Source organism: Rhinopithecus roxellana, chromosome 1, assembly GCF_007565055.1.
Source record: "Rhinopithecus roxellana isolate Shanxi Qingling chromosome 1, ASM756505v1, whole genome shotgun sequence".
NCBI lineage: Eukaryota > Metazoa > Chordata > Mammalia > Primates > Cercopithecidae > Rhinopithecus > Rhinopithecus roxellana.
In genome coordinates, this window is record NC_044549.1 from 135760738 (window position 1) to 135779771 (window position 19034).

Consider the following 19034-nt stretch of genomic DNA (forward strand, 5'->3'; position numbering starts at 1 on the left):
GCTGAGACAAGAACTGCTTGAACCCAGGAGGCGGAGGTTGCAGCAAGCCAAGATCGCAGCATTGCACTCTAGCCTGGATGACAGTGCAAGACTCCGCCCAAAAAAAAATTGCAGTTATTTAATATAGTGCCTAGCAGACAATAAATACTTAATAAATGACAGTTATTTTTATCTTTTACTCACATTTTATAATCTCTGCAGGAATCATATTACCTAGTACAACTACTTCCCCAGTGTTTACAAAAAAGGACTCTAAGGGATCCCAGAGATTGCATCTAGGAAAAGAATGTGTGTGCATGTGTGTGTGTGTGTGTACATGTCTGTGTGTATGTGTGTAGTTTAAAAAAAGAACAATATATAGCAAAAAAAAAAAAGAAACATGAAAGTATTATAAACTTTAAAATTTGCTTATTGAAAATCTGTTTATTAAGGAGTTAACATTACAGAGTTGGTTCAATACTTTATGGAACTTAAAATCCTGAGTTGTACCTCCATAATACAGACATCTACAGCACAGGCATTTGTACAAAATACTATAATTACTCATGCTTAACATAATTAAACTTCTTTTCTATAACTTCCATTTGTCAGGTAAATAAAACACTAACCTTTCAAAGTTGCTACAACTTTTAGGAGTTCACAAATTCCTATTTCTCCAGTTTTTATTAGCACATTTTAAACCTTCTTTGTGGACTGGAAGCCAAACGCCCTAAACGAAAGCCTCAATCTGAACCAACACTGAGAGACAGTAATGTCAGAAGCTCTTTTGTTTTTCACAGAGAGCAAAAATACAGAATATATTTACTAATTTATTTTCCAACAAAGAGAACATATTTTGTATTTGGAGAAAAAAAATGCTTAATTGTCAGGAGTTGCTTTTGGAGAATGATCAATAAGTTCCTTATCAATTGTCTCATAGTAATACCAGGGTCCATCTCCTCTCATACGCATCAATCTTCGTACTTCCAGCTCCTTTAACCTGTAACAAATGGAACAGCAATATTGAGATTCCGGCACTTCCAATTATAAATTTAATGAGCCATTTCCATAAAGGACAATCACTAGAGTCTGCTTTTATGTAAAGTATAATGCCCCTCCACAGACCTTTATGTAGGCATACATCTGGTATACATCTATAAGCAAAATTTGGGACTTAAATTTTTGACTTTTATTATGTTGCTTATATAGGTAGCTATCAAACAGTTTTTTTGTTTGTTTTTGGTTTTTTTTGAGACAGAGTCTTGCTCAGTTGCCCAGGCCAGAGTGCTATGGCGCAGTCTCAGCTCATTGCAAATTCTACCTCCTAGGTTCAAGTGATCCTCCTGTCTCAGCCTCCCGAGTAGCTGGGACTACAAGGGCCCGCCACCACGCCCAGCTAATTTTTGTATTTTTAGTAGAGACAGGGTTTCACCATGTTGGCCAGGCTGGTCTCTAACTCTTTTTTTTTTTTTTTTTTTTTTTTTTTTTTTGAGGCGGAGTCTTGCTCTGTCGCCCAGGCTGGAGTGCAGTGGCCGGATCTCAGCTCACTGCAAGCTCCGCCTCCCGGGTTCACGCCATTCCCCTGCCTCAGCCTCCCAAGTAGCTGGGACTACAGGCGCCCGCCACCTCGCCCGGCTAGTTTTTTGTATTTTTAGTAGAGACGGGGTTTCACTGTGTTCGCCAGGATGGTCTCGATCTCCTGACCTTGTGATCCGCCCGTCTCGGCCTCCCAAAGTGCTGGGATTACAGGCTTGAGCCACCGCGCCCGGCCTGGTCTCTAACTCTTGACCTTGTGACCTGCCTGCCTTGGCCTCCCAGAGTGCTGGGATTACAGGCGTGAGCCACCGCACCCGGTCCACCAAACAGTTTTTAACACCAAAACATTACTCGAATTGATAACGAATTCTCTCCTTCACTGTGCCTGCAAAGATCACTTTCATCTGAATTGTTACAGTGCTTTTCCTATCTTCTCACCTTTTAGATGCTAGGAGAGTCATTTACAGAATATCTACTATTATGGCCACATGCTGTGCTAGGAATTAACACATGAATAAACTTTCTTGGAGTTTCACATCTTGTGTCTGCCCATCGCCAGTAGGACAGAAAGCTTTTTGAGAGTAGAACTGGTTTTTTATTTGCCAGCATTATACCATGCCCGGTCAACATCAGACACTCAGTCAATATTTATACAAACATAAATAGAAAGCAAGAAAAATCAAGATCAAGAAAAACATTCTCCAACTCTAACATCTACTTACTTGTTCTTGTTCTTCACAAACTGAATAATCTCTTATTTTATACAGGTGCTTTCCCTCTTCCATATCTAGGTCTTTGCACAGACAATCACACATTCCTGAAGCAGTGCCTTCTCCATCAAACCTTGTACTTTCTGTTTTTACAGAATACATACTTTTTCATAGGACTAAAAATTTATCACAGTTAAGTAAGTCACTTTATTAACCTCAACCAGCTCACTAACCCTATGGGAGATTATATGCCTTTGTGATGGTGTATTTAGCAGGTATCATTTTTTGAAGGATTAAATAACATCCTCTTTCTTGTCTACTCTTTAGAGTATAACTATCCAAACCGTGAGTAATTAAAATATTTGTCAACATGAGACTAACTGGTTAAATTATGATTCATCCACATAATGAACTACTATGTACCTGCTAAAAAGAATAAGGAGAATCTGTATGTAGTAACATGGGAGGAGATACTATATATACTGTTATGTTTTTAAAAAGCAAGGTATAAAATAAGCATGTGTAGCACTTTCCTATTTCATTAAAAAATAGTAAGCTGGGAGCAGTGGCACATGTCTGTAGTCCTAGCTGCTCGGGAGGCTGAGGTGGGAGGGTCGCTTGAGCTCAGGAGCTCGAGTCCATCCTGGGCAAACACAACAAGTCCCCATGTCAAAAAAAAACAAAAGCCAAAAACAGGCTGGGCAAGTTGACTCATGCCTGTAATCCCAGCACTTTGGGAGGCCAAGGCAGGAAGATTGCTTGAGCCCAGGAGTTCAGATCAACCTGGGCAACAGAGCAAGATCCCATCTCTACCAAAACAAACAAACAAACAAAACCCCCAAACAATTAGTTGGGCATGGTGGTCAGCAACTGTGGTCCCAGCTATTCAGGAGGCTGAGGCGGGAGGCTTGCTTAAACCCAAGAGGTCGGTGCTGCAGTGAGCCATGACTGCAACACTGCACTCCAGCCCAGGCAACAGAACGAGATCCTGTCTCAAAAAAACAAAAGGAAAACACAAGTGAATATTAAAAAAAATAATTTTGGATTTATATATTTACTGATTTAATTATCATCAGAGATCTCTGTATAACACAAAATCCCAAAAGCTAAAGACTAGCAAACCTGACAATAATTAAATGAGTAAATACATAGAAAGTAATTAAAACACTGATACAAAATGTACTAAAATATATATTAGCGGCCAGGTACAGTGGCTCACGTCTGTAATCCCAGCACTTTGGAAGGCTGAGGCAGGCAGATCACTTGAGGCCAGGAGTTCAAGACCAGCCTGGCCAACATGGCAGAACCCTGTCTCTACTAAAAATACAAAAATTAGCTGGGTGTGGGCTTGGGCGCCTGTAATTCCAACTACTTGGGAGGCTGAAGCAGAAGAATCGCTTGAACCCGGGAGGCAGAGGTTGCAGTGAGCCGACACCACGCCATTGCACTCCAGCCTGGGAGACAGAGCAAAACTGTCTCAAAAAAAAAAAAAAAAGAAAAAGAAAAAAAGAAAATGCTATTAGTTACTATTACAAATTTGTTTGAAAATGTAAAAACACTTCTGTGTTGCAAAAATTTCTACACTGCCAAAAGACAACATATAGAGAAAGAAATACACACGGCCAGGTGCAGTAGCTCATGCCTGTAATCTCAGCATTTCGGGAGGCCCCGGAGGGTGGATTGCTTGAGCCCAGGTGTTTGAGACCAGCCTGGGCAACATGGTGAAATCATGTCTCTACAAAAAATACAAAAATTAACTGGTCATGGTGTCATACACCTGTAATCTTGGCTACTAGGGAGGCTTGGGTGGGAGGATGGCTTGTACCTAGGAGACCAAGGCTGCAGTGAGTCAAGATCATGCCACTGTACTCCAGCCTGGCCAACAGAGCAAGACTTTGTCTCAGGAAAAAAAAAAAAAAAAGAAAGAAAAGAAATACATACAACTAACAGATATATGAAAAAAATACTCAACTTTACAAAGAAACATAAAATTGAAATGATGAGGCAACATTTTTCAATTACCGTATCTGCAAAATGTTTCACTTTGATAAATTCCATTACAGAGAAACATGGAAAACTGAACTATGGAAACTGATGAAGACTGTTACAACTTTTGGAGAAGAGTTTGGCAATATCTACCCAAAGTTTAAAAGCATGTGCTATTTGGCTTATCAATGCCACTTCCAGAAATTTATTTTCCAGATATGTTACATAAATATGCAAACAATATGGGAGAAAATTCAACACAGAGGTATGTATAATAGCAAAAAACTTGGAAAGAACCCAAGTATCAGCAATAGGGGACTGGTTAAAATATACAGGCACTCAGCAGCATAAGAGAAGGGAAAAAATATATATGTCTAGTTTTTTAATATGTATATAAAATATCTAAGAAAGAAAATCCACATAGCTTTCCATAACAGCATATATCCCTTTCTTTTTAATGGCCACATTATACATTTCACTGGATGGATATATCCATCCATTTGCTGCCCAGCTGGGGCAACAGAGCAAGACTTCAACTCTAAAAAAAAATTTAAAAATTTTAAAAAGAACTCCTTTTAATCTGACGCATATCTCCTAATAGTCTCCTTGTCACCAGTTTATAATTTTCACTCCAAACAAGCGAATTCTATCTTTACCCCCCACCTTTTTTTTTTTTTTTTTGACAGAGTCTTGCACTGTCACCCAGGCTGCAGTACACTGGCGTGGTCTTGGCTCACTGCAACCTCCACCTCCCGGGTTGAAGTGATTCTTCTGCCTCAGCTTTCTGAGTACCTGGGATTACAGGCACATACCACCACGCCCAGCTAATTTCTGTAGCCTCCCATAGTGCTGGGATTATAGGTGTGAGCCACTGCATCTGGATATAAATTTATCCTTTTACATAAAACATTCTATAGTGCTGAAATAGTAATAGTTTTATTAATTTTTTTTTCTGGTGGTTTGCAACCCTAGGAAGATTTTCTTTCCCACCTACCCCCTCTTTTTTCCTACCGTAATTCAGCCTTTTCAGCTTCAATCTGAAGGACGGCCATTGATCTTTCATAAATCTTTTCAGGGCTGTCATAGAAATTACGGGCAATCCATCTCGATATGGGATGCTACAAGAGAAAATCTGTTTAATATTAGTCCATTTCTGAATAATATTTTGCTTTTCTAGTTGACTATTCTTTAAAGTATTCATTTCAGTTAGATAAACCAATAACATCTAGTATGATGTTATTTGATTTATATCTAGTATGATTTTTATATATATATAAAATAATTTTAACAGATTAGGTGGATACTATTTTTGTCCACATTTTAAAGATAAGTGAATTGCACAAAGTTACATAGCTAATAAATGGCAGCACCTGGACTCAAACCAGGTCTATCTGACTCCAAAGCTGTGTGCTCTTTTCCATCATACTATGCTGAGTATCTTAGGTGGCAGATTCAGAAGCCAAACCCAGGTTTTGGTAATTCAAAAATGGAGCTCTTTGCACCAGTTAGCATAAACGAACTAATTCTAAGGCCTGCCTTAAGATTTAATGGTTTAAGATTTATACTTAAAATATAATTCATTCAGATAATAAAACATGATGGGACATACTCTATTCAAGGCTCATGATAACACTTGTAAACACGAATAACAAAATTAATTTTGGGTTTTGGTAGCAGTGGCAGTATGGTGTAATGACCAACAGTGCAGGCTCTGGAGTCAAAGTTGCCTGGGTTGAAATAGTGACCCTATCTAGACAGGTCACTGAACTTTTTTAGCCTCAGTTTCTTCATCTCCAAAGAGGGAATAATAATAGTACATTTTACATGGGATGAAATAATAAATATTTGTAAAACACTCAGCACAGTACCCGTTACACAGTAGGTGCTCAATAAATGACAGCTAGCATTAACATTGGTGAAATCTTTCCTAAGGCATTGAACTTAGGATAAATTATGTTAGTCTGTTAGGCTGAGAACACACTGCAATCATTCTTTAAAAAATTGTAAAGCTTAAAATGATTTTTAAAAAATGAAGTATCAAAACTAGTTGTTTATAAAAAGTATGCAAAAAATGTATCTACTTGATATAAAAAATGAAATATAAAACTCTATCATGGCTGGGCACAGTGGCTCACACCTTTAATCCCAGTACTTTGGGAGGCTGAGGTGGGCGGATCACTTGAGGCCAGGAGTTCAAGAAAAGCCTGGCCAACATGGTGAAATCCTGTCTCTACTAAAAATACCAAAATTAGCCAGGATCACACAGCAGACACCTGTGATCTCAGCGACATGGGAGGCTGAGGGATGAGAACTGCTTGAACGTGGGAGGCAGAGATTGCAGTGAGCCGAAATCATGCCACTGCATTCCAGCCTGGGCGACAGAGAGAGATGCTGTCTCAACAAAACAAAGCAAAACAAAACAAAACAAAAAACCTGACTATATAATTGCTGAATTAAGATATTAACTAGTGCATTGACAAGGCATGTAACAGTATGTAATTGTCAATGTCCTATACAAACCTTATAATATTCCCAGTGTTCTGGGATATAGCCTTCTGGAATTTCTGCTAGTTCAGCTTCACCTAATAAGAAAAAATGGTTATGTTCAACTTCAGCATGAGGAGTTTAAAAAATTAGTTCTTCACCATTAAAGTAATAAAACCAACTTCTTGTGGTTTTAAAGGATCCTTTAAAAACTTTGTACCAATGAAGAGATCTAATATCTTTAATTCACTTTAATCTGGTTGAAAATCAATTCATTTGTTAGACATTTTTAGACATCTCTCTGTGTAAGGCATTATTTATAGGTATTCCATGAGTTTCTCATTTTGTTTTTATATACTGTAACAAGATATAATAAAAGACATATTATTCCTTCTGGTCTTCCCTATACCTATGATACAAAACATTTTAGGATTCAAGGTGTTAGAAGTACTTTGAACAAAATTTCCCATGAAAATCTAACATTTATTGTCACTGACATTTTCATTCTTTGTTAGAGGATTATAGTTTTGTTGTTTTTTTTTTTTTTGGGATGGAGTCTCGTTCTGTCACCCAGGTTGGAGTGCAATAGCACGATCTCAGTTCACTGCAACCTCCACCTCCTGGGTTCAAGTCATCCTCCTGCCTCAGCCTCCCGAGTAGCTGGCATTACAGGCGCCCACCACCACGCCCGGCTCATTTTTTGTATTTTTAGTAGAGACGGGGGTTTCACTATGTTGGCCAGGCTGGTCTCGAACCCCTAACCTCATGATCCGCCTGCCTCGGCCTCCCAAAGTGCTGGGTTTACAGGCATGAGGCACTGCGCCCGGCCAAGGATTACAGTTTTATATGTTCTAAGTTGGATTAAAAAATTCTTAGTTCAGGTTGAGATTTGGTTATTTTAAGATAAACTGCCATGCTTATGCTTATTTAAAGAGCTTTTCATTACAATATCCATAATTTCTTTTTTATATTAATGTAAATATGTTTAAAAATTTTTCCAATCGGGTGGTGCTGGCAGGGGATGGAAGTGACTTACCAATGAATACATTCACCAGAGTTATGATAATTACTACTGGAATCCCAGTCAATGCAATGTAGAATCTCTAAGACAAAAAATAAAAAAGTGTTTCTCATGACCATTTCGTAACTCTCCCCACACACAAATTATCCTCATGATATGATTTCCTCATATTTCTTATAAAGTAAACTTGCCAAATTGGGCATACAGTACCAAATTATTAATTTCTGTGATTTTACTTTTTGGTAAAGCAATGTCACGAAAGAAAACAATACGTTAAGAACAAAAGTGTAAAAACATCAGGGTGATTTCTACCACTCAACAGGATTTGAACTGGTCATAACAAGAAAAGTAAGGGCTCAACCAAGGAGATGAAAAAGGTCATTAAACACAATGGAAGGGCAAGAGAAAGTTTTAAGGTCAGTACTCAAATGATGACTCAGAACTTTATCTACAGTGGCAGATGGTTCAGACAATCTCCCATTTTCTAAGCCTCTACTTTGTTCCTATTGAGCCTTGAGACAGAAATACAGTCAGCATTCTAAATAAGCAATGTAATTATATTATTGCTAAATTAAGATGGCTCTATAGATCCCTGTTACTCTCTGAAATCAATGTTCTTGAACAACACATAAATATAAAACCATATCCCAAAATAATGTAGCTCCTTTATTTAAAATTATTTTAAAAAGTCTTTCAACAAGTTCTTCGGTAATTTAAAGAATATTTTAGTTATAGGAACACAGATTCTATTTCGAAACGCCATAATCTTCAGAAGAAAGGAATGGTTCACGTTTTACTCCCATTTAGTGTAAATCCTTTTGTGAAGAAGGAAAGCTTCACTAATTTAAAGAGAAATTCAGTAACAAATCAGACTTTACAATCTCAGTCTCTTCTACAGAAATAAAAATTTACAAAATAAAATATTTAATAAAATGAAAGATGTTTTCTAAAGAGGCAAAAATTCTTTCCATTACATGCAGAGACTCCAATTCAACAGAAAATTTAAACTTACCAATAACTTCAAAAAACGGCTGTCATAGAATCCAGAAGGTTTGATGACAAATAGTCTTTTCCCATGGCCTCCACTGTGTCGAACAGGAGCTGGAAATATTGAATTACCCTGTTTTATACAAGGTTGATATGGGTATACTGTTATATTCTGAGTTAAAATCAGAGTATAAAAAAAAATACAAGGATCCTTTTGCAGATCATAAGCAGGGTGACTGGGTTTTCACATTCATGTGTGAGATATGCCTCCCTCAAACCTTGTTATGAGGTAGGCACATTACCCATCTGACATGAAACAAAAAGAAAATATACATTCTTAGATGTGTAGTATAAGATTTTAAAATGTCTTATTTGAATAACAAGGCCAGGTCAGATAGGATATCTTTAAACAAAGATGGATCTACAATTCTAAAGCATAACTTTCCTCATTTTAATTCAAAGTTAAAGAAGTATCTAAATAATCATTTTAATTTGTTTCAATAGCAGGCAGAGAGGTTAGCTACTTAATGAGCTGCTCATCTGTGTCTCCTCTGCAACAAATATTTGCTAATGCTGCAAAAGAAATACATTTAAATTATTCCATTATGCCATTTCACATGACACATTATCTGTATTATATGTATTATTATGCTGCAAAATAGATGGAAAGGACCAGCAGTATTTATTCAACAAATCACCAGCAGGAATTAGAACTTGTTATCAAACTACACACTCTAAAATATCTTAATGAAATCACATGGTAAACCATTGCTGATGAAGAATATCCTCTTCAAGTCTCCCCCCTGACAGAATTTAATCAAGCCTTGCTGGAAGTAAACTGAGGCAAAATTTCACTTCTGGATCCTTTTTTTACATTCTTCCTCTTGAAGGTCTGGAAGGATCACTACAGGCATTCCAAGCCCTTTCCACTGGGAACAGGAAAGGATCTAGCTGTTACTTAGAAACTGAAGGTTCCTATGTTTTCACTGTGTAACTACTCTCAAGGATATTTTGCATGTGAGTCACTGTGGAATAAAAAACTTTAATTTCCCATTGAAGGAATTTCAGTCATAATAGATGTCAGAAAGATCTGAATCTTTTGTTCATGTTTAATGTCTAGAAAGGTGTCCCCTCTTCTGAAATCTGTATTAGGCCCAGATAACATCTTATCTTCCAAGATGCCAACATTCTTCCCAACCATACGAGATCTTTCCTACTTTTGAATTACTGTACATTACTGTGATGTGTATATTTGTGTTCACTGCTCCATTTTTAAGTATAAATATCTTGAAAGCAGGAACTATCTTCTTAACTTTGGTTAACACCTGAAAGCAGCTTGCAGTGAGTTTGGGAGGTTGACTCACAAGAGAATTAGAAACTGGCATGAATTTACTACATATAATTCATACTACTAAAGCTTTTTAAATAATAAGATTAAGAGAATTTGACAAAGTAAGTATGGACTTCAGCAAATCATCTGAAAGATACATAACAGAATTTTTTTGTGGACTAGATGAAGAAAAAGGGTTGGATGACAGTACAAAGTACTCATTAATTCAACACATATTTAATTGCATACTATGTGCAGATCCTATGCCAGACCTATATACGGTCTAAGAGAGATATAGATCTTGCTGGGAGAAATACACACTACACAAATAATTACAAATATGTAACGGTAACAAGGGAAATAGGATACAGTGGCCCAGAAGAAAAGTTCCTATTTGGACAAGATGTGGGGGTTAGGAAGAGGAGACATTATAAGCTGAGAGAAAGAGCAAGTTAGAGATATTTGTAATGGGTACTTGATTGACTGTAACCAAAAGGTACTGATGAATTATTGCAGTAACCTGGCAAAGGGATCTCTCAAAAGTCCTGCAGCACCAAGGTTTTTATGAATGGCTTAGATGAGGTGGATACAGCATTCCTGACTTGTCAAGTCTTAGAAACACAAAGCTACTGCTACAACACAAAGAACTACTTAGAAACACAGCTACTTAGAAACACAAAGCTACTGCTACATCATCAGTGGCTAAGACACTGATGATGAAATAGGGTCCCAAAAAGAGTCTTTACACACATTACAAAAGGCTGAATCCAAAAGGATTCAATATAATAAGGTAAGTGGGTTTCCACCTGGAACTCCCAGAAATTTAGTTGCTCACAAAAAAGCAGAAGGCCAATTCAATATTAATCTGATACACTAGAAGTACAGGGTCAAAACAGGATGATCTTCCCTGTCCCTTATCCCCTGACTACACCTGCAGAAATATGTTCATTCAAAAGCATACTCTTTTAGAGGGACAATCTATTTTCAGCTTAATATTAGGTTGGTGCAAAAGTAATTGCAGTTTTTGCAATTGAAAGTAATTGTGGTTTTTGGCCGGGTGCGGTGGCTCACGCCTGTAATCCAGCACTTTGGGAGGTCACGAGGTCAGGAGATGGAGTCCAACCTGGCTAACACGGTGAAACCCCGTCTCTACTAAAAATACAAAAAAACATAGCCAGGTGTGGTGGCGGGCGCCTGTAGTTCCAGCTACTCAGGAGGCTGAGGCAGGAGAATGGTGTAAGTAAACCCAGGAGTGAGCCTAGGTTGTGCCACTGCACTCCAGCCTGGGCGACAGAGCGAGACTCCGTCTTCAAAGAAAAAAAAAAAAACAAGGTTTAATGCATTTAGTAATGTGAACAGCTTGCTCTTTATTTACACATATTACCCAATTATTAAACAATTAGTCATGTCACTAAAAGTCCTAGATAACTTATTAATATTGTTTCAAAGTATATTTCATAGCATGTAACTCTTTTTTTTTTTTTTTTCCAGAGACAAGGTTTTTCACTATGTTACTCAAGCCGGTCTCAAACTCCTGGGTTCAAGAGATCCTCCCACCTCAGCCTGTGGAGTAGCTGGGATTACATCACGCACCACCACAACTGACTTGCACTTAACTCTTTTTAAATGTTTTGAGCCGTCATGATTTTTGATGTAGTAGGGCCATCTGCTTAAATCTAAAAATATTAGTGTGTAACCAGGAACGGTGGTGCGTGCTTGTAATCCCAGCTACTCAAGAGGCTGAGGCGGGAGGATCACTTGAGCCCAGGAGTTTGAGGCCAGCCTGAGCAACATAGCTAGACCCTTCCCCCTCAAAAAAAATTAAATTATAGGGTGAACATTGCTTACAATGAAGTGACTACCAGGATTTCTGGAACCCTGATCTTCCTGACACCAAAAATAGGCATCTTTCACTGCTCTCTAAAGCCTGAAATTTCTCCATTAAGTATTCATTAATTTCATAGGACCAAGGCTTCAATAACTAATTTTTAAAAATGCAAATAGCCTCAGAAAAGTTATTAAGCCTTTAACGATTGCGATTTTTATAAGAATTGAATAAGATAATGTAGGAACTTTTTGTGTGTCAAAGACAACAATTGGGCTGGGCGCAGTGGCTCACACCTGTAATCTCAGCACTTTGGGGGGCTGAGGTGGGCAGATCACTTGAGGTCAGGAGTTCGAGACCAGCCTGGCCAACATGGTGAAACCCTGTCTCTACTAAAAATACAAAAAATTAGCCAGGCCTGTAATCCCAGCTACTTGGGAGGCTGAGGCAAGAGAATCGCTTGAACCTGGGAAGTGGAGGTTGTGGTGAACCAAGATCGTGCCACTACGCTCCAGCCTGGGTGACAGATTGAGACTCTGTCTCAAAAAAATAAAAAAATAAAAAGATGACAACTGAAAATTGGTCATTTTCTTTCCGTCATTCCCAGTAAAGGGCACCACTATCTCAATTACCTTGTATAAAAATCTCAATCATCTTCCTTGCATCTATCCTTCATTCATCATTTGCCAAGGCCTCTTGATTCTAAGATTTAAACTCTCCATTTCATTCCATGCCTTCTTTACCTTACTGGCCTAGGTAATCAACATACCCTATAAGCCATCCAATATTCAGAAGCATCTTCCTAAAACACATTCCTGATATTGTTCTCCTGCTATAACACTCTGTGGCCTACAAAATCAAATGAAGATACTTTGGCTTTGTAGTCAGTCCCTCCCCTCCCCCAACTTTCCTTTACTTGCCTTTTCTCCCAACACCTACCTACCCCAAGAGTCATATATCCAATAAAAAAAACTTAACCTTTACTTTTCTGCCAGTTCCACCTATTAAAACTATCCCTATAATTCGGTTAAAATGCCCCATCTATTCCATGTCTGGATTAACTCTATAGTACTCTGTTTATATATTCATATTAATATTCTTCACATTTTTAAAAACCATCATTTGTGCATATCAGTCTTCAATTATAAATTAAATTTACCTGCAGCTGAGGGGAGAAATTAGCTCATTTCTGGAATTGCACAATCTCTGATGTTTAATAAATAATTTAATTAAATAGAATAGCTTTATCTGCTAATTTTCTGAGAAAGGTTTACAGAGGGTGATGAAGAACATGACAGCACTAGACTTTTAGGAAAGATGAGGCTATAGGAATCTGTAGAAGGCTAATGCCAGGACTTCAAAGGCACAGGCAAAAAAAGAAAAACCAGACAAACTAGACTTCATGAAAATTTAAAAATTTTGTGTCTGAAAGGACGCTATCAGCAGAGTAAAAAGGCAACCCACAGAATGGGAGAAAATATATGCAAATCATATATCTGATAAGGGATTGATATCAGAACACATAGAAAACTCAACAACAATAAAAAAACAAATAATCCAATTTAAAAATAGGCTGGGCATGGTGGCTCATGCCTGTAATCCCAGCACTTTGGGAGGCTGAGGTGGGGAATTTCTTGAGCCCAGGAGTTTGAAACTAGCCTGGTCAACATAGCCAGATCTCATCTCTACAAAAACCTTAAAAAATTAGCCGGGTGTGGTGCTGTGTACCTGTCATCCCAGCTACTCAGGAGGCTGAGGCAGGAAGATCACCTGAGTCTAGGAAGTTGAGGCTACAGTGAGCTATGACTGCGCCACTGCACTTCAGCCGGGGTGACAGAGCAAGATCCTGCCAAAAATAAACAAATAAAACAGGCAAATAGCTTGGCAGAGTGGCATGTACCTGTAGTCCCAGCTACTTGAGAGGCTGAAGCAGGATTGCTTGAGTCCAGGAGTTCAAGTTCGGCATGGGCAACATTAGGGAGACCTCATACTCAAGATAAAAAATAATAAAATAAATAATAAGCAAAGGATTTGAATACACATTTCTCTAAAGAAGATATATATACAAATGGCCAAGAAGCAAACTAATTAGGGAAATGCAAATCAAAACTACAATGATATCATCACATACCCATCAGAATGCCTACTTTCAAAAAACCAGAAAATAACAAGTGTCAGAATATGGAGGAATTGGAATCTTTGTACACTATTGGTAAACAAAGGAATGTAAAATGGTATTGCTGCTATGGAAAATAGCATGAGGGTTCCTCAAAAAATTAAAAACAGAATTACCATATTGTGGAATCCTAGTAAGATACATAAGCAACAAGTAAGGGGCCCCAGGAGGAGGAAAGCAATTCTGCTGAGACACGGCTAATCACAGGCAACCCACGGGCACAACATCCTGTTCCCAAAGACCTCGTTCAACATATAGCCCCAGCAGAGTGACCTTCTCTGCTCACCTTCTCTGCTCATAGCCCCTTCAGTATGACCCTATCAAACTTCCCTCTAGCCCCTGATTCTGCAGATAGCCCCTTCTCTGCTGTGCTGCCCACTGTTCTCTTGCAACTTTATCTTTGTTTTTTCTCTAACAAATCTGTCCTCTTTACCTATAACTGTCTTGGTAAATTCTTTTACCACCCACAATGCCAGTCCCAGCCAGTGACACCCATGACACATATGACCCAGCAATTATACTTCTGCAGATACACTCACAAGAATTGAAAGCAGGGTCTCAGAAGAGATATTTGTACATCCATGTTCACAGAAACATGATTCACAAAACAAGTCATACTCAATGTCACTGATAAGTTCTTGGAAACTGTGACTTTAAGTGAAACCACATACAGCAGTTCGTTAAACAATATCATTTCCATCTTTATTATAGGTTCTGAGGGTCGCAGTTTCAAAAGCCAATGATGTTAAGTGAAGCTTTACAGTTATTCAAATCTGCAAGTGCTTGGGTGTAGGTTCACAGCTGTAATCCCAACACTTTTAAGAGGCCAAGGCAGGTGGATCACTTGAGGACAGGAGTTCGAAGGAATTCTTAACAGAACCCATTTAGGATTAAACACGTTTTATTGTGGGTATGAAGAAACTCCCCAGGCCTCCACAAACAAGTTTACTGGAGGTCTGAAGGAACTTCCCAAACCTCCATGATTTAGCAGGAGAGAAGATAAGGGTAATCATCCCAGCACCTGGACCCATTTAAATTAAGTAAATTTACTAAGGCTCCAGAGGAAGGTCTTCAGGACTCAGACCTTAATTATAGATTTTAAAAAGTTATTCACTTATGTCTTTAGATGAGTGCACACTTACATGTAGACATACAGCTTAAAAGGTCTACGAGCTCTGGAAAACCGTAATTTTAAGTTGGTCTGGAGATAATTTCCAGGACTTCTCCCTGTAACCGGTTACAGGAATAAAAACTCTCTCTGGCCGGGCATGGTGGCTCATGTCTATAATCCCAGCACTTTGGGAGGCCAAGGAGGGCGGATCACCTGAGGTCAGGAGTTCAAGACCAGCCTGGCCAACATGGTGAAACCCCATCTCTACTAAAAATAAAAAAATCAGCCAGGCGTGGTGTGGCATGCACCTGTAATCCCAGCTATTTGGGAGGCTGAGGCAGGAGAATTCCTGGAACCCAGGAGGCGAAGGTTGTAGTGAGCCAAGATCGCGCCACTGCGCTCCAGCCTGGGCAACAGAATGAGACTCTGTCTCAAAAAAAGAACCAAAAAAAACAAAAAACCCCTCTCTTCCTTCCCAGTTCATCTGCATCTCATTATTGGGCAGCAAGAAATAGCAGCCTGACCCTCAGTTTGATACGAGAACACTGGAAGCCAGGGGTTGCGGTGAGCCAAGATCGTGCCACTGCACTCTAGCCTAGAAGATAAAGCAAGACTCTGTCTCAAAAAAAAAAAAAACCTGGAAGCAACCCAATTGACAGATGATGGATAAGCAAAATGGGGTAAATACATACAATGGACAACGGACAATTCAGCTTTAAAAAGGAAGGAAATTCTGACATATACTACAACATAAATACGCCTTGGGATATTATGCTAAGAGACAGACAAATATTATATGATTCTACTTACATGAGAAATAGAGTAGTCAAAATCATAAAGACAGCAGAATGGTGGTTACCAGGGTCTACGTGGAAGGGGAATGGAGAGTTACTGTTTAACGGATATGGAGTTTTAGTTTTACCATATGAAAAAAGTTATGGAGTTGGATGATGGTGATGGTTGCATAGCATTAGGAATGTATTTAATACCACTGAACGGTGCACTTAAAAATGGTTAAAATGGTAAATGTTATGTGTACTTTACCACAATTTTCTTAAAGGTTACTGCTGCCAGGCACTGTTGATTTTTTCCCCTCACTCTTCACAACTACCTTTTGAGGCAGGTTAAAATTCTCATCTTTTTTAAAGAGGAGGAAATGCAGGTTATGAGCAATTAGGTGTCTTCCACTTTAGCTTCCAAGATGTGATGATCACAGACATGGCTTCTAAATTCTAGAGCCAGAATTTGAAGATAGGCAGTCTAACTCCAGAGAAAACAAGACAAGACAGGTTCTCTACTACACTAGAGCTTACATTCTTGTAGGGACAGATACAAACAACCATATAAGACATTAAAACCTTTCATATCACAGTGACAGATGCAAAATACCTTTGAAAGCAGGTACACAGCAGAAAACACAGTAACCTTTAGTAAAGATAGCTATTAGATCCTTCCCTGCTCTGATTGGAAAGGGTGCAGAACACGGTAATGATTCTTTGAGAACCCCAAGAAAGGGCAATAATGTAGAAAGAGAAACAGGGGGTGAAATTTTGCTGCAGTTTATCTCCAGCTAGATTTGATTGAATACTACCAGGGCGAGTATTTGAAGTATTTGTATTTGGCTATATGAGGATATCTGTAATCAGAAAAGGCTTAAAAGGGATTTTCATCAAGGAATGTTGGCATACGTAATTTTGTAACAAGTTCAAATTCCTGCTGGAAATCTGTTAAATACCACTGGTTCTTTGCATCATGTTTCGAGCAAATCCCTATGTATATTGCCTCATCCTGTGGAGTGGCATAATTCAAATTAAATTGGGAGAATAAGGGTAAAACAGAACAAGATATTTTGAGGCTGGAGACAACTTTTTGACTTTAAAGTTTCACTCCCTCTTTACCTGTTTCTATTGCACAGGGCAAATAGCTCACAGTATATATTTAATGAGGAGGATTAAATAAATTAATACTTTAAACCCTTAAAATGATGCTTGAGGTCAGGTGCGGTGGCTCATGCCTGTAATCTCAGCACTTTGGGAGGCCGAAGTGGGTGGATCACGAGGTCAGGAGTTTGAGACCAGACTGGCTAACATGGTGAAACCCCATCTCTACTAAAAATACAAAAAACTAGCCCGGCACGGAGGCATGCACCTGTAATCCCAGTTACTCAGGAGGCTGAGGCAGAAGAATCGCCTGAACCCAGGAGGCAGAGGTCACAATGAGCCAAGATCACACCATTGTACTCCAGCCTGGGCAACACAGCAAGACTCCGTCTTGAAAAAAAAGGAAAATGATGCTTGACACATAACAGGTGCTCAGTAAATGTTGGCTGTCATTATCATTTAGTACAGTGACACATTATTTAATAATTGAGTCAGTTTCCTCATCTGTAAAATGAAAATAACATTGTAATTTCTTTGCACAGTCTTTGAGATAATAAAATGCACCGAATACCAAGCATTTGATGCTTTGCTATGATTATTCACACCGCCATAATGCAACTCACTAGGTCCAAATAACCCTATTAAGACTGTATTGGTCAGGTGCAATGGCTCACGCCTATAATCCCAGCACTTTGGGAGGCTGAGGCAGGCGGATCATTTGAGGTCAGGAGTTCGAGACCAGCCTGGCCAACATGATGACACCCCATTTCTACTAAGTATACAAAAATTAGCCAGGCATGGTGTTGTGCACCTGTAGTCTCAGCTACTGGGAGGCTGAGGCAGGAGAATGGCTTGAACCCGGTGGGTGGAGATTGCAGTGAGCCAAGATGGTGCCACTGCACTCCAGCCTGCGTGACAGAGTGAGACTGTATCAAAAGAAAAAAAAAACAAGACTGTATTATGACTTTCCTGAGACCTAGCCACTTTTGCCTTCAAGGGCCCCTTCCTCTAAGTTATCAAAAATCGTATTTTATGACTGCATTGGTATAAAACGAATATAATACAGGCTAGATTCGTTATCATATTCATAAACATTATGGTCTTTTTAAAAAAGAAATTTAAATTAAAACACTTTCGTGGACCCCTAAAACTATCATGGATTCAGGCAGGCGAATCGCTTGAACCTAGGAGGCGGAGGTTGCAGTGAGCCAAGATCGCGCCACTGCACTCCAGCCTGGGTGACAGAGTGAGACTCTCCCAAAAAACAAAGAAAACAAAAAAAACCTCTCTTCCTCCCCAGTTCATCTGCAGCTCATTATTGGGCGGCACCGTACTTACTGTGCCTAAAGAATAAGTTGGCCCTGAGCCTCTTTACCTGTCTACATATTTATTACCTGTCTTCATATTCCTTAGGATAGGTGGGCTTCTCAGCAACATGACTTTCCATATGTGGGACTAGAACCCAGCCTTTGGGCAGGTGGAACGCAACAATAAGCTTGTGACCTAGAGATACAGGTCTCAGCTATCCCGCAAATTAGCATTGAGATGGTGAATAACAACGTTTTAGAAATACTAATAATGTAAACGCAATCAGTCTGACTACTTCAGGAAAACCCCTCATATAGCTCGCGCTCCGTCTCTCCTCTCAAGCCCCAAGCCCACAATTTGTCCCGGCTCCCTCCAGATCCCACCAAGGTCACCCTGGAAGCGTCCTCTCTTTTCTCGCCGTGCACCCACTTCACGCCCGTTCTCCCAAGGCCAGCACCCACCAACAGCCTTCGGAAAGCCACGAGTGAGGAAGCCCCCAAATCCGAGTCGAGTGCCAAGGGGGCGGCCAGAAAGCGCTGCCACCGCAGTAACCGAAACCCGTCGCAACAAACTCATGCCCGCCATGGCTACTACGAGCAACAGGAAAAATGGGGACGGGTTACGGAAGCTGTGAGAACCAATTTACCAATGAGGACAAAGGCAGGAAGTGGCCATCTTAAGTGAGGGCAAGTTTCTATTAC

The 19034-nt window shown here is 39.3% G+C and overlaps 1 protein-coding gene and 1 non-coding gene across 4 annotated transcripts; one reads left to right on the top strand and one right to left on the bottom strand.

Moving 5' to 3' along the window:
- Nucleotides 1-391: 391 nt before the first annotated feature.
- Nucleotides 392-18953, bottom strand: NDUFB5 (NADH:ubiquinone oxidoreductase subunit B5). 3 transcript variants are annotated; one of them, XM_030931803.1, is made up of 6 exons: nt 18795-18951; nt 8729-8817; nt 7732-7798; nt 6732-6793; nt 5223-5343; nt 392-979 (listed from the first exon to the last, which is right to left on the bottom strand). In XM_030931803.1, the coding sequence occupies exons 1-6, from the start codon at nt 18916-18918 to the stop codon at nt 975-977; spliced, it is 468 nt and encodes a 155-aa protein (XP_030787663.1). In that variant the 5' UTR covers nt 18919-18951; the 3' UTR covers nt 392-974. The 3 variants fall into 3 exon arrangements, with proteins under 3 accessions (XP_030787663.1, XP_010372138.1, XP_010372141.1); XM_010373836.2 differs by having other exon boundaries at nt 5223-5329; nt 18795-18950; XM_010373839.2 differs by lacking the exon at nt 5223-5343 and having other exon boundaries at nt 914-979; nt 18795-18953.
- On the top strand, nt 8912-9015 carry LOC115892231. The gene has a single exon (XR_004052121.1). It is a non-coding gene; the product is annotated as a small nucleolar RNA U13 (small nucleolar RNA).
- Nucleotides 18954-19034: the final 81 nt, after the last annotated feature.